We start from the raw sequence: 15,474 nt of genomic DNA, 5'->3' as shown, positions 1-15,474 counted from the left end.
TCCAGGGACACCTCCTGCCCTCTCAGACTTGCTGGTTCTCTGCACAGGGGTCGGGGCTGGGGGTTGGGGTTGTACAAAGCCACCAATGGGCATCTGCCCTCCAGCTGAACAGGGAGGGGGGCCCATGGCTGGACCTTTGAATTCCCTCACACCCACGGTGGTCCCCAGGAGACTGTTAAGTGGCTTTGCTGAAAGCGAACACATGATTCAAAGGCAGTGTATGAGACCTCTAGGAATCCACCTATATCACCCTCTCCCTTCGGCTGGAGGCCCCAGTTCCTGCCCCTTTCTGGCAGATGTGTGACTGTTAGAGATGACACCTCTTTGCAGTTCAAGGCAGGAGAGGGGCCGCACAGGTCCAGGGGCCTCTGCAGAGGACCTGCTGGCTCAGTCAGTCTCCCATCCTGGAAGTCTTCCTCAAGCCCACTTCCTGCTGTGGCTTCTACGCCCAGCCAAGCTCAGCCAGGACACCAGCCCTCCCGGCCTTGACCACATTCTCATTCATCCACTTGGCTGTCAGTCACTGCGCATCTCCTCTGTGCCAGGCAGCAGGGCTGGGGCTAGGGACACGGGGCTGAGCCAGACAGGCTGACCCTGCCCATAGCACATTTGGTCTCTCTGAGAAGGCAGACATTTTATATATGTATATATATAATATATGTTATATGTATATATCTGGCCTCGTCTTGTGGCTTGTGGAATCTTTGTTCCCTGAACAGGGATTGAACACCAGGCTCTTGGGAGTAAATGCACTGACTCCTAACCACTGGATCGCCAGGGAGCTCCTGAGGCAGACATGTTAATGGCTATGGCTGCATGGTTCTGTCATGGCTATAGGAGCACAGGGATGCTTAACCTAGATCTGGGAGGAAACATGCCTGAGCTGCAATGAGTATGATCCAGGTGACAAGCGGGCACGTACCTCATGTGTACCAGGAACTCAAAGAGCCTCCCTCTGGCCAGAGGGCAGCACGTGGTGCCACGTGGGGAGAAGGATGGGCTGTGGAGGGGTCTAAGCAGGGCTGCTGGGTAGGAGGAACTGGTAATGCCGGCTGGTGGTGAGCAGGCCAGGGAGGAGGAGGCCAGGGCCGTGGCTATGGATCTGGAGGGGGCATTGGTTTGGAGGGTGTTTAGGAGTAGAACTGCTGGGGTTTGGTGGCGGAGGGGAAGAACAGCTGTCAGTTCCCTAGGGAGGGGAACTGCGCGTGGGCCTGAGCTCTGAATCGTCCCCACCGTGGGGGGCTGGGACAAAGCAAGTGACCTGGGATGCAAAATTTGGAGTGTTCACTCCCAGTCTCCCCTGTACCTTGTCCCTGGTCCACTGAAACTTCCCTTTAAAGCATACTTCGGACAGTGGAAGCTACTCCTGGAGATGAGGCAACAGGGCATTGGTTCTGGGCAGTATGTGCCCCTCCATCCTTCGCCCCCTGACTGAGAGGTGCTGCCTTCTCTCTGCCCTCCAGGGCTGGGGTGAGGCTGGGATGGACACCTTAAGGTCCTAGGTGCTTTGGGCGGGACTGTTTCCATCCTGATGCCTGAGTGAGGTACCCACTCCAGCTTCTCCTTGCCTCACGACGCATGTTCCTTGCCACGTAGATAGCCTGGTCCCTTGGCTCAGGCCATTATACAAAATGCTTTATTCTGAGCCCAAATCTGTATTTTGCACTGTTCTAGCCAACAGTGGCCTCAGTTGTGCCCTTCTCCCCTCCCCAACCTCTCAGGTGGGTCTGCTTATCCCCTCTCACAAGCTTAACATCTCTGAGCTTTGGTGTCCCTACCTATAAAAGGGGAAACGATGATAGACACCATCTTCCAGGGCTGATGTGAGGATTAAGTGACATGATGTTTAAACCTCATGACACGAGTTTCTCAGTAACAGCTTCCTAACCCAGAGCAGCAATGAATAACCATGGTGGACACCGTCCTTCTGTGGGTGTGGGCTGCCAGTGCTGCAACCTCAGCCCAGGCCCCAGCACCCATCCAGTGGCCTCAGGAAACAGGCCCTGCTGCCGCATCACTCACATCCAGCACAGATGTCGAGCTAATCCCAGAGAAAGATGTTCATGGGAAGAGGAAGTAACATTTTCTTGAGATGGCCGGGCTGTGTTGATATGTGGGGCTGGGTCCCTGGTGTTTCGAATCGGTTCTCTGCTCAGTGTTCACTCCACTCCAGCTGCAGGAGAGCCTAGGCCCCTTTCCTGTGGCCCTCTACTCCTCAAATCTCATTCAGGGGGACCAGTGGTGGCTGAGAAGAGGGGATGCAGACCCATCCTGACTGAGATGTCTGCTTGGAGCTGTCTGTGGGTCACATCACCAGACCCTGTCATGTGTGTGAGGCTGCTCTGGTAGGGGGTGGTCTGTCCTGAGCCAAAGAGGCCTGCAGAGAGAGCCCCAGATCCCATGAAAACTGGCAGACCCTACAGAAGCTCACTCCAAACCTTCAAGGTTGTGCTGATCATCATTGAGATGCTCAGACTCCTCCCATGAAACTGCGGTGGTGAGCCTGGGGCAGGGGGCTTGCAGGAATCCCTGGCTCCCCTCAAAGATCAGAAGAGCCAGCCGAGGAAGGAAGGACAAAACGTGCTAGAGCCCAGTCTGTAAGCCACCCCACTCCCCTCCTTCTGTGCCACCCCATCCCCAGAGCTGAGTTCGCATCCCAGGAACACGCTCTGCTTCTGCTCAGGGCTTCCCCTGTTGAACATCAGAACTTGCCTGTGGGGGATTCCTGTAGATTTAGGCAGTGATCCGAGAAGGGAATGGCAGCAGACTCCAGTATTCTTGTTTGGAGAATCCCATGGACAGAGGAGCCTGGCGGGTTACAGTTCATGGGGTTACAAAGAGTTGAACACGGCTGAGCACACACACGCACATTCTCTCTCAGTGACCAGGGACTTCCAGATTCCTGTGTGAGGGGAGAGAGCTCCACAGGGGAGAGACCACTGGTGCAAAGGCCCAGAGCAGGCGGCAGGGTGGAGACATGGGGATGTCAAGTCCTCTGGGTAGGGAGTGATGCTGGGCATGGAGGATGTGTGGTGTTTGTGGGGTTGGCGTGGAGCTGGCTTTATGCAGAGTGAGTCTTGCTTCATTCTCACCCCAGCTTTGGGGGGATGGGCTCCCCGTTACTCTCAACGCCCCTAGATTTACAGACTGGGGTTCCAGGAGGAAAAGAGGCTTGCTCACGGTCACACAGATAGTGGGGTTTGGGCCACCATAGCCTGTCCCCAGCCCTGGTGGCTAGGCTCCTGCCCACTGAGGTGTCAGGAAAAGAGATGACAGTGGGGGTGGCTTGCCATTTGGGCCTTGAGACTTAATGGCTTGAGGTCCTGGCTCTTCCTTTTGCTCTCTGTGGTGTGATCCAGGCCAAGGCCCAGCTTGGCTCTGTGCCTCATTTTCCTCAGTTGTACAGGGAAGTTATCCAACTGGTTCAGCCATGCTCTTGCTTCCCAGAGCCATGGTGCACCAAGGGAGGGGAGTGGTCCATTCCTAGATGGGAAGATGAGGCAGAGGGAGAGGATAGGAGAGCCTGGGGTCCAGGTCACTCCCAGGCCCACAGACCCAGCTCTCAGGGTGTGGTGAGCAGCCAGGAGAGGAGGCTCCAAGGGTCAGTGGCTGGCAAAGCCCAGTCTTTCCGCTTTAACCTGCCCCCCAGTCCCTCTGTCTCGGGTTCACAGTTCTACCCCAGCTGAGTGTGTCCGGAGGTAAGGCCCCTTTCTCTCCACCTCCCGATTATGGCTTGGTCACAAAAGCTGGACCGTGACCAGACAAAGGGACAAGGATGAAAGTACTTGTTGTCATGGCAACCTGGCGGGTTGCTGAGACCCAGGGGAGGGGCTTGGCTCTCTGCCTGTGCCCAGGCATCTGGACGACCTCCGAGCATGAGCCAGGGTGGCCCAGGGGCTCACAGGGATGCCGCTCCTGCACGGGGCCCACCAGAGCTGCCTGAACAATGGCAACCTCACCCCCGACGGTGGCACCTGCTCCCCCGGCCTCCCCAGTGGCCCCATTATCCTGCACCTGCCGCCCCCCCACCGCACCTGCTCCCCAGCCCAGGCGCCCTCCCCAAGGCACTCCCTGCCCATTCCCGAGCCCAGCTGCCTGCTCTGCGGGCCAGACAAGAGGGGCTATGGAACCAGGAAGGGGTAGCAGGGTGGGCCCTGGGCCAGGGCCAAGGGTCCCACTGCCAAGCCAGCTCTTCCTGACCAGTAGCACGTGTGTCCATGACAAGGCCTCCATTCCAGGGCCTCAGTCTACTCATCTGTAAAATGGAAGCAACTGTTCCCACACTCAGGGCCTCCAAGGGTAAGTTCCTTCTGCTTGGAAGGAGATTTGAGGCAAGGATGTCCCCAGAGCTGGTTCAGGGTTGGATGGCAGAGTTGGAGAGAGAAGAAAGAAGGGGGCCACGTGGGGTCACCTCTGTTAGACCATGTGGAGACCTGAAGGCCTCCTGCACACTTGAGAGCCACTGTTTAGAGGTGGAGATGACATTTCTCAGCGGCCCCTCATGGGTACAGGGTACTGGGCAGGGGACCTATCAGTGCCAGCTTCTTGAGTGGCAGGTCAAGAGGATCAGGGAAAGTGGACACTGGGGCAGGGACCCCCTCCTACATGGAGAGGGAATACTGCCAGAGGATGGCCTGGCGGGCCCCTGGTGATTCAAACAGTTCAGGTAGGGACACTGAGATGCTGGGAACTATTGATATCTGGCACTCTGATGTCCCCTCCCCAACTGGATGGTGGAATAGAAGAGGGTCAAGGGGATGGGTGGAGTGGGGAGCTCTGGAGGATGCCCACCCCCTTCCTGGAGAGGGAAGGCGAGGCCCCCGGTCACTGGTGTTTGGCTTGTGGCCCCTGTCGCCCTACACACTGCAGGACAGCCCCAGGCTCCCATCCGACTTTGCTCTGACCTAGGCTGAGGCCCCTCTCCTCTTGCCACCTTGTTTGCGGACCTGCAGCATGGGAGCAGGTTGCCAAGGAGACTGCCCGCTGCAGCTGCCACCCTGGCTGTTTGAACACCCCTGGGCCATCGGCACTAACTGGCCCCACCTCTCTGATAATGAGGAACTCCCTCTCTTGAACAAACTATCTTTGCTGACCTGTCGGAGTTTCTTTCTGGTTTTAAATTTTTATAATTGAAGTCTAGTTGATTGGCAATGTCATGCCAATTTCTACTGCACAGCAAAGTGACTCACTTATACACATAGAGACATTCTTTTTCAGTATGGTTTTTCCCCAAGATATTGAATATAGTTCCCTGTGCTATACAGTTGGGTCTCGTTTATCCTCCTATATATAGTGGTTTTTCTCTGCTGATCCCACACGCCCAGTCCTTCCTTCCCTAACCCTCCACTCGCTTGGCAACAAGTCTGTCCTCTGTGTCTGAGTCTACTTCTGTTTTGTAGTAGGCTCATTTGTGCCAGATTTAGATTCCACATGTAAGGGGTGTCATATGGTATTTATCTCTCTGACTTAGTGTGATAATCTCCAGGTCCGTCCATGTTGCCGTAACTGGCATTATTTTGTTCTTTTCATGGCCGAGTAGTATTCCATTGTGTATATACACTATATTTTCTTTATCCATTCATGTGTCAGTGACGTTTAGGTTGTCTCCATGTTTTGGGTGTTGTAAATAGTGCTGCTCTGACTGTCAGAGTTTCTTACACACTTCCTCTCAGAGGTCTGGAAAGAGCAAAGCCTTTGCCCAGAAAAGAGGTATTTGGGTTAGGGTAACAGTCCCAGTGTCCCTCACACCATTCTGTACAGGAGGCCAAGGTGCAGAGCTGAGCAAGGTTTGTGTTCCCCACTGTGCAGATGGAAAAACGAAGGCGTGGCAAGAGAAGAGACTTGCCCAGTGAACTGGCGGCAGAAACCAGGCCTCCTGCCCTATTCATAGACCTTTCTAGAGGTGGGCAAAAGGTCACAATGGTAGTCAGGTCCCCGACTCTGCAAACTCAGGTTCCCAGGAGGGGTGAGGGTACCTGGTGGGTCACAGGACTGATATGGTTGAGGCCAGCTACTCTACCAAGAGGTCTTTCTGCTGATGCTCAGTGAGCTGCTTGGGGCCAAGGGGAAATCAGAGGCACTCAGAACCTAATTATGATGAACAGCTCTCTGCAGCTCCTCAGGCCCCACGGAAATGTCCTGTGAAATATATCATTGTCCCGGGGCTTGTCACCTGGAGCTTTGCCCCAGGTGTTTAGGGGCTGGCGGGAACCTGTTCTGGCTGCTGCTCCTGGTGAGCAGACATCAGCACCCTGGACCCGGTTCACTGGCATGGTCTGGAATTGCAGGCCAGAGTGGGGAGGTAGACTGGGGAAGAGGATGTGAAGTGCGGTCACGTGCAGCTAGGTGGCTGTCAGCGGGCATCTTCAGGGTGATGGCCTGACGTGGATGGCTCTGTCTCCTAGTCATTTCCTGTGGGTCCTTTCAGGAGTGATGGAGCTTGCAGGACTGCTGGGAGAAGCAGCACCCTGGTCCCCACCATGCAAGACTACCTTTCAGTTGGGGGATACAGCAGTGACCATTGCATGGTTGCCTACTGAGTGGTACTGGCTTTGGTGCCCTGAGGGGAATGTGAATGTGTTCTTTGGCAACCAGGGAGGGCTTCCACAGGAGGTGTAGCCTGAGATGAGATGGAAGGTGGTAGAAAAACCCAAAGAAGGAGATTGTGTCTGGGAAGCTCCACATGAATATAGGTGGGAGTGGCTTTGGACTGGGAACTGAGCATTCATGACCGAGTGGTCCTCACTCCTCCAGCCCCCCTAAAACTCCTTTCCACTCCTTCTCCCTGAGCTCTGGGCTTTCAAGGTATTGTCTGTCAGGCTGACCATGTGGATGAAAGGAGAATTAATTTGCCTTCATTTTTATTCATCAGAGAAAATGCTGGTGAGAGCTGCCGAAGCCAGCTGGCCAGTGGCAGAGGGGGGAGGCCTGGGATGAAGCTGAGCCATCTCTCTGATTCCCTCCATGCCTGTGACTTGGTTTCTCTTGGCATCAGCTCAGAGCTCCTGGCCAAGCAAACCAGAGAGAGATCCTGGGGTACAAGAGGTCAGCTGGGGGCAGGTGGAGAGCGGGTAGCCCCAGGCACCCTGTCTGAGTGCCTGTCGCCCTCTGTTCTGGCTGGTTGGCCATGTGAAGGGCCCATTCTGCTGCCCATTCACATGAGGCTTTCATCTCTGTAGCTACTGAAGCATTCCTCCCAGCCTCAGTACTGCCAGCAGGAAGCACAGGGGAGGGGGGCACCCAGGCGGGCTGTGCTCCTCAAACCCCTGGCCCAAAGGCATGGGCTTGGGCCAGGGTGCCCTAAGCAACCTGTCTGCCCAAGCCCCACCCTGCAACACTTTCAGGAACCCAGCCTCTCCCCATTTCAACAAGAGCAAGCTTGGCTTCCCTTCCAACCCATATAATAGGGCAAAAACCTGCCCTCCCACCACAAAAAGGGCAGGAGCCCAGGATGGGATCATGGCTCAGCTCCTTGCTTCTCTCCCAGGGAACGAGTGGACACGATGGCTTCTAGGACATGGCAGGAAGATCAAAGGCTGAACCCAGGCCCTGCCACTGGAGAAGATGGCATTTGAGGGTAGGCACCTGAGACCCAGGAGGGCAGGGACTGACCCACAGTCCCCTGCCAAGGAAGGGGGCCGTTACATCCACTGCCCACCCCTGCAGAGGGGCAAGGTGGAGCTGGCAGGGCTGCTGGGGAAAGCATCACTGCCTGCTCCCCTCACCCAAGCCCACCTCCAGTTGAGGGATACAGCCAAAACCATTGGCTTTGCATAGTAGAGGGTGAGTGACTTTGTGAGCTAGATCTCCTGAGAGTGGACCCTTTCTGCAGTGGCTTGTCCATCTGTCCAGAAACCATGTCCCCTATGATGTCACCAACCCGCTGCGTTGCTTGGCAACTTTCCAGGATTAGTGCTCTGCCCCTGTCATCCCTGACGTCCCACCATGGGCTGATGTTGCCCTGGCAACAGGATGGGTACTGCAGCTTTTTGGAAAGCTGTATCCAGTGCAGGAAGTGGCAGGCAAAAGAGGAGAAGCAGGTGCTTCTCCACAAACTAGAGTGGGGTACACAGCCTAGCCCTAGCCCTACTGAGGAGCCAGGCTGCCCAAAACAGGGCTTTGGGGGTCTCTGTCCCCTCGAAAAGCTGTGGCTATTCTTGCTTTCAATCCCCCTCACTCTCTTTCCTTCTTTCTGGTCACCAAGTATCTATTGTGTGAATGCCAACAAGAAAAGCAAAGTAAATCATTGTTCAGGCTCAGGAAAGGTTTTATCAGCATTGGGTCTTGAAGGATCAGTAAGAGTTGGCCAGGCATAGGAGTTGGTGGAGAGAGAAGTTCTGGACAGAGGAAGCAGACATCAGTGCAAAGCCTGAGTTATTGACTCAGTGTGTGCATGCTAAGTTGCTTCAGTCGTGTCTGACTCTTTGTAACCCTATGGATTGTAGCCTGCCAGGCTCATTTGTCCTTGGGATTCTCCAGGCAAGAATAGTGGAGTGGGTTGCCATGCCCTCCTCCTGGGGATATTCCCGACCCAGGGATCAAGCCCGCGTCCTGCACTGGCAGGTAGGTTCTTTACCACTAGCGCTACCTGACATTGTCTCTAGTCACAGCTTTAACTCTGCTTCTGGGTTCTTTGTGACCTGGTATCTCTGGCTCTCTCCCACTAAGTAGACATTTTATGGCAGGGGCAGGTTCCAGTTCAAATCTGGATACTTAGTCCCCAGCACAGGCCTGGCACCAAGTCAGCATTACTAAAACATCAAATAAAATCAGGTATTTGCATACATAATGCGCATCAGGTCCTACCATGCTCCCCCAACCCCAATACTAACCTGTCTTATCAAGCCTCAGTTTTCTCATCTATGAAATGCAGCCAGTTTTGAGAAGGCTCTGGGCAGGGATTCTCAGGTTGAGGTAGAGTTATTTTTTACATTGTCTTTGGTTTGTAATCCACCTGTTCTCCTTATAGAAAAATGGAAAGACTGGTGGGTACAGAGGGCATCTATATACCTTCAGATCTCCAAATTCTCAGTATTGGGCACATCCACTGCCCACCCGGAGGAGGGCTGAGGTGGAGTTGCAGGTGTGTATGTGTGTGTTTAAGTTGAGTCTCTAGGGGGGGGTGTGTGTGTGTGTGTGTGCGCGCGCCAGAGAAGGCAATGGCACCCCACTCCAGTACTCTTGCTTGGAAAATCCCGTGGACGGAGGAGCCTGGTGGGTTGCAGTCCTTGGGATAGCGAAGAGTCGGACACGACTGAACGACTTCACTTTCACTTTTCACTCTCATGCATTGGAGAAGGAAATGGCAACCCACTCCAGTGTTCTTGCCTGGAGAATCCCAGGGACGGCGGAGCCTGGTGGGCTGCCGTCTATGGGGTCGCACACAGTCGGACACGACTGAAGCGACTTAGCAGCAGCAGCAGCAGTGTGTGTATGTGTGTGTGTGTTTAAACTGAGTCTTGGGTGATGTGGGGGTCCAGAAACGACCCTTTCCCACAGTGAACTGACCATCTTTCTGACATCTGTGCCTTACATACAAACTTCAGTTTGTAAATTTCCCCAGTTATTCTTCCCGTGTTATTTATATAACTTGGGTTTTCTTTTTTTAACCAGGATTCAGAGTGGACCCTTTAGAGTTGTTGTTCACACTTTGAAAACAGCTTTTGCACATTTTGTCTCTTTCTCTAGAAAAGTCTGGGAGGGGAGATGGATAATGGAGGCTGGATTTGAGAGCCTAGACGGCTGATGCTTTCCCGACGACCCCCATCCAGCCGCCCGGAGGTAGACCAGTCCAGGGTGGACGAGCTGCGCGAGCCTGGGCGGGAGGAACCAAGTCCGGCGTTGTGTAGGGTACACCAGTGCAGACCTACGGAGGTTTACTGACGGAAGCTCCCGCCAGCCTTCCCGGATGGTCCCGCCCCTTAGCAACGGACCCAGCGTCTCTCCATAGAGACGGGCAGCCGGACCCCACACCGTTTGCGGTGGAGCCGGTAGGTCGGTAGGTCGGTGGGCCTGGGGGATCGCAGGGCCAACACCTGCAGGGGGACCTCAATAAGGCGCGGGGGGCAAGTGTACACCAAAGAGGACGCCCTCCTGGCTCAGGATTCACATCCCTGCCGACGAGCCCACAAGCGGTTTCTTGTCTTTGGTCAGTGGCAAGGGAGTGGGGCACGCTTTTAAACAATCTTGTAGATAAGTTCCATACTGACGAGACCACTTTTAAAATTTTTATGTTTTTGCTCCACCCCATGCTGAGAGCATAGCCCCCTCCTTCTCCTTTCCCATGAGGAAAAGAGCCAGGTCTCTGGTCCTCAGCGGCCATGCAGCCCCTCTCCTGAGCCTGACCACTGCCCAGTCCTCTTAGTCTTCAGTGTCTCATCCGTAAATCGGCAGAGTACTGCTGCAGCTGTCTCACAGGGCTTACAGGATCAACTTCCTCCCTTACTTTCCCCATTCATTCAGTCGTTCGTGCAATTAGTCACCAAATGCTTTCTAGGCACCTGCCGTGTGTCAAGCCTGTGCTAGTCCCTTGCTAGGTGTTGAGGTTCCAGAGATGAATGCTACTTGAAAATTGTTGCATTTGAGCTTGAGCGGAACCCTAATATGTAAAACAGATAAAGGCGCAGGCGCAGGGTCCTTGTTGGGTGGCTCAGCAGTGGGTGGCTCCGAAGCCCTCGTGCTTAGGCACTCACCTTGCTCAACCTCAGGGCTCCTTGGCACATGGTTTGAGAACCACTGTTGTGACGCCAAGGACAAGGATCTTTAGGCTGGCCAGAGGCGGGGACCTCAGTTTCTATTATGGTTCTGCCACTTCTTGGCTGTGTGCCTTTTCCGAGTTTCTTAACTTCTATGGACCTTAGTTTCCTTGTTTGTGGATTGGTGATTCTGGTAGTAGCTGTCCCTTGTTCATCTATGTCCATCTAGCCAAGTGCCCGGCAAGTGGTCAGGTCACACAGGGCTGAATGTCTGTGAATCCAACCCGAAGCCTCCTCTGACTCACACCAGCGGGGCTCCCAGGTAATCTTCCTGGAGAAACAGTAACTTGTGTTCACATTCCAGTAGTGCCTTTTGAGCAGGTCACTTACCCTTCCTGAGCCTCGTTTTTCCCACCTCTGAATCTCTAAGAATTGAGAATAGTCTCAGTTCCTACCTCAGAGATTTAAACAAGATAATGTGTGAACTCCATCTAAACTCCCAGTGCCAGTCACCATTCCCAGCGCTGCACCTTCCAGGGCCACCTCGCCCTCCTACCGGCCAGTTCCCTCACACAAATGAGAGGGTGCACAGCAGAGGCCTTGCTGGAGACCATGTCCTCTCTCTTACCAGCCACACCCATTCCCGTGTGCAGGCTGCTGTCACCTGTGAGGCTGTGACAGGAGGCAGAGGTCTTTCTGTCTGCCTGCCTGCCTGTTGGTCACTGATCTGTGCACACTGGTGAAGTCTAGGTGTCCAGAGCTGGGTGAGGTTGGAAGGGATCCGTTGATCCTGTGTGGGGCTGAGGGATGGAGGGGAAACAGGATTCTGAGTCTGCACCTCTCTCCCATCTTCCGTCTTGGGACATGCCTGAATGCACGCCCCACTGCCAACCTGTTCAGAGGGAAAAGGCCCCCAGGGGCAGCATGTGCACTCGTCACCGGCTCCTTTTGCCCCCAGCAACACTGCAGCTTCCTGGACGCTTCTGCACCTGTTAAGTCCGTCAGTCTTGTAACACACCAGGAAACAGCCACGCATGGTCAAGCCTATCTGAGAACCAGGGAGACCAGGGAATGGAATGCCTTTGTGTGGGGCTTTGACCTAGCCTCTCGAAGGCATGTTCTTTCTGTCTGGTGATTTTGTTAAAAGATGAAGCAGATACCTGTGGATTTGCAGCCATGATGGGGCCAGTGGGTCCTTTGTCTTCAAGATGCTCTGGGAAGGGCTGGCGACAGTCAGACAGGTGGGCCAGATTCAGTGTCATTTTCAGCACCTGCGCCGGGAGACGGCTGGCCACCAGGGAGTAGATTCAGGGAGCAGAGTTCTGGTGGGACATGCTTGACTGGTGAAAAGCTGATTGGCCTTTGGCCTTGCAGTGTAGGGCTTGCTGCCAGAGCACCATCTGTGCTTCCTGTGCCTTCAAGTGGTCTTGCCAACTCACCACCCCCTTCTTAGAAGCAGACTCCAGCAGCCACAGGATGCTTTGACACTGCTGGGTAGCCTTGCCCCAGACAGTCTGGCTGCCTGCCCCACCCTTCGGGTCAGGCCAGGCAAGATTCCCCTGCCGTGAACTGATAGTGGCCTGCACCGGCCAGTCCCACCAGGCTAAAATGGAGATAACGGAGCACCAAACACGCCGCTGAAAGAGAGGCCTGTCCCACCGCTCCTGTGGGCAGCGGGTGGGAAATGGGACTGGGCAGTGGGAGGGGGCCTTATTTGGGCCAGGCCTCTGTTTCTTTTTGTTGAGATGCCCTCCTTTAAATTGACATTTCTATTGAGATAATTGTAGACTGACTGCCTTTTTTTTTTAAAAAGTTTTTTACTGAGTATAGTTTGTTTACAATGTTGTGCCAATCTCTGCTGTACAGCCAAGTGACTCATATACATATAGCCATTTAAAAAAATGGCTTATACTTCTATACATATAGCCATTTAAAAAAATACTCTTTTCCGTTATGGTTTATCCTAAGGGATTGGATCCACTGGAGAAGAGATAGGCTACCCACTCCGGTATTCTTGTGGTTCCCTTGTGGCTCAGCTGGTAAAGAATCTGCCTGCAATGCAGGAGACCTGGGTTCAATCCTTGGGTTGGGAAGATCCCCTGGAGATGGGAAAGGCTACCCACTCCAGTATTCTGACCTGGAGAATTCCATGGACTGTATAGTCCACGGGGTCGCAAGGAGTCGGACACGACTGAGCAACCTTCATTCACTTTTCCAGGGGATTGGATCTAGTTCCCTGTGCTGTACAGGATTACCTTATTGTCCGTTTATCCTGTAGGCAGTAGTCTGCATCTGCCAACCCCAAACCCCCAGTCCAACCTTCTCCCTCCACCCCTACGCCCCACCCCTGGCAACCACAAGTCGGATCGTTATGTTTGTGAGTCTGTTTCCGTTTCATAGATAGGTTCATCTGTGCCATGTTTTAGGTTCCACATATAAGTGATATCACATGGTACTTGTCTTTCTCTGTCTGACTTACATCACTTAGTATGATAATCTCTAGGTCTATCCATGTTTCTATAAATGGCATTTTTTTTTTTTTTGTGGCTGAGTAATATTCAGGTTAGGAGAGTACTCCCCTCTCTCTTCTCCATGCCTGGGGCTGGGGCATGTTGTGGGGTGGCCGACTAGACATCCCTGTACTCTGGTGGCCCTGGGAGCTGAGCTGAGGCTGACCAGGGCCCAGTGGACATCAGTATCTTGTCCTAGGAACTCTGGCTGGGACATCACCCTGAGAAAGCAGCATGGAGCAACCTAACAGAGAAGGCCACAGCCCAGGAAGGGCCTCTCAGGGCCAAGAGTGCAGATGGACCTCTGCGGGCCCTGAGTGTAATCTGAAAGACCTGGAGCGTGACCCGGGGAGGATTCTTCAGGGACCAGATTCTGGGTCACAGAAACTTCCTCCAAGCCCTGACCCTAAGACCCCACCTTTACCTCTGTCCGTGACCCCACCCATGCCCTCAGACTTGGGGCAGCCCCGGAAGTTGCCCCTGACAGGCTCTGACAAGAAGTACCCCCTGATGAAGCAGCGCGGATTCTACTCTGACATCCTCAGCCCCGGAAGCTTGGATAAACTTGGGGTGAGTGTGGCAGCCGTGCCCTTACCAAGCCTGAACCTTCCTTGTGGGTTTCATTTGCCCTTTCTTCCTTTCATCCATCCATCCAGGCGCCTATCAGTTTAGCAGTTTTCTGCCCACCCACCCATCTGCCCATCCATCCCTGGTAACAGCACACGAGGATTGTCATCCATATACCCAGTGTCATGGGGCAGTGGGTTGGTGGGGAAGTATTTCCCCACTCCTGCCCCCAACTCTGGCTGGGGAGGGGGTCATGTACCGCTTAGATCTACAAGATAGGTATGAATTTGCTGGGTAGGATGGGGTCTGGAGGGTGTTCCAGGCAGGGGGAACAGAAGGTACAAAGATTGGAGGTCCCTGACAGGCCACGGCCCATGTAGAGGAGTAGAGAGATGGAGGGCGGGGGAGGACAGAGAAGGGAAGGGATATAACTAGGGAAGGGTGAAAAGAGCCCCGTGGGTCCCGCACAGCCTTAGGATGCTTTTAGGCAGAGGACCTCTGTCTTGTGGCCCAGCCCCTGGACACACGCCAGGACTGTTCTCAGAGAGAGGAGGGGCCTGTGCATGACCAGAGCGGGGTTGGGCCAGGGTGTCCCAGGTGTCCATTGCTTGTCACCCACTTTGGCCTCTGAATGAGGAATTGTGCAAATTCCTCTCCGTTGATTCTTTCCCATCCCTGTCCCTGTGCGCCTGGAGTGCAGCTTAGTGGACTCAGGGAAGATACTTGGCCTTGGGCGTCCTTCCAGATCCTGCCTGTCCTCAGGATGTTTACGCTCCCTCAAGGCTGTGGGGTTTGGTTTCAGGAAGTGTGCCATGGCCCCTGCACAAACCTGGACCTCCTGTGGCAGGCCGACCTTGACAAGTTCACCCCAGAAGGTCAGTGCCCAGCGAGGCTCTGTGGGTGGGTGCCTTCAAAAGCAGTGCCTCTGGCCTGAGGGAGATTGTCTGCTCTTGGCTGAGGGTCTCAATTTCCTCCACTGGTAAAATGGGGATAATAAGACACAAGGTGCTTTGCAAGGGCCCCGCTCGTGGTGAGTGCTCAGTGAAGCACAGTTGCTTAGTCATTACTCTCGGCAAAGCTGTATATGGCAAGGGTGCCCAGGTGTACTGGGGCTGCTGAGGTCTGGAGCCTCATTTCTCTCAGCCTGGATAGGGCCAGTGGGAAATTGACAGGTATATTTCTTGCCTCCCCTGGAACACAGGCTTGGAGGAGTTCAGGACTGTGTCTGAGCTGTTCTCCAGCTCAGGCCACAGTACCGGAAACAGGGCTTGGAGAAGGAAGGTGCCGGGGAGGTCACTGCTGGGGAGGGGAAGAAGGATGCTCCTCTCAGGCTCCATGATGAGTTTTGTAAGGTCTGAGACAGGCCTGCAGGGTGCGGGGCAGCCCCCAGTGGCAGAAGGGAGCAGAGGGTGGCTCCAAGAGAGGCAGTGAGCAGGGAGGGGCCCTGAAAGGCAGTGAGGAATTGGGGGGGACCCTCCTGACTGGCCAGCAGGCAGGACACTCCCTTTGATCAGGCCCAGGTCCTCCATGGTCCCGGCTGTCTGCCCTTCCTCTCTACCCCTAGGAGAGGCCTGGCTGTGTGCTGGCACTGTCCAGACTCGCCTTCTTGGGACCCACAGGCCTCTTGCGGGGGTGGTGGTCTGTGACTCCCCAGAAGTGGCAGAGGAAACATCACATGTATGTGCCTCTGTGCAGTGATGTGA

General features: G+C 54.5%; 1 protein-coding gene across 9 annotated transcripts in view; it reads left to right on the top strand.

Annotated features, from left to right (window-relative positions):
• The first annotated feature begins 9,681 nt into the window (after nucleotides 1-9,681).
• DNAH1 (dynein axonemal heavy chain 1) overlaps nucleotides 9,682-15,474 on the top strand; it is an 80,622-nt gene continuing 74,829 nt past the window's right edge. For 4 of the 9 annotated variants that reach the window (XM_061396710.1, XM_061396707.1, XM_061396708.1 and 1 more), the window contains exons 1-3: nucleotides 9,684-9,989; nucleotides 13,404-13,774; nucleotides 14,574-14,646. In XM_061396710.1, coding sequence (XP_061252694.1) covers nucleotides 13,439-13,774; nucleotides 14,574-14,646 — 409 coding nt within the window. In that variant the 5' untranslated portion in view covers nucleotides 9,684-9,989; nucleotides 13,404-13,438. Of the gene's footprint in view, nucleotides 9,990-13,403; nucleotides 13,775-14,573; nucleotides 14,647-15,474 lie in introns of all 9 variants that reach the window. The other 5 variants (XM_061396711.1, XM_061396712.1, XM_061396709.1 and 2 more) reach the window with 3 other exon arrangements.

Source organism: Bos javanicus, chromosome 22 (genome assembly GCF_032452875.1).
Source record: "Bos javanicus breed banteng chromosome 22, ARS-OSU_banteng_1.0, whole genome shotgun sequence".
NCBI lineage: Eukaryota > Metazoa > Chordata > Mammalia > Artiodactyla > Bovidae > Bos > Bos javanicus.
This window is presented reverse-complemented; position numbering and strand designations above follow the sequence as displayed.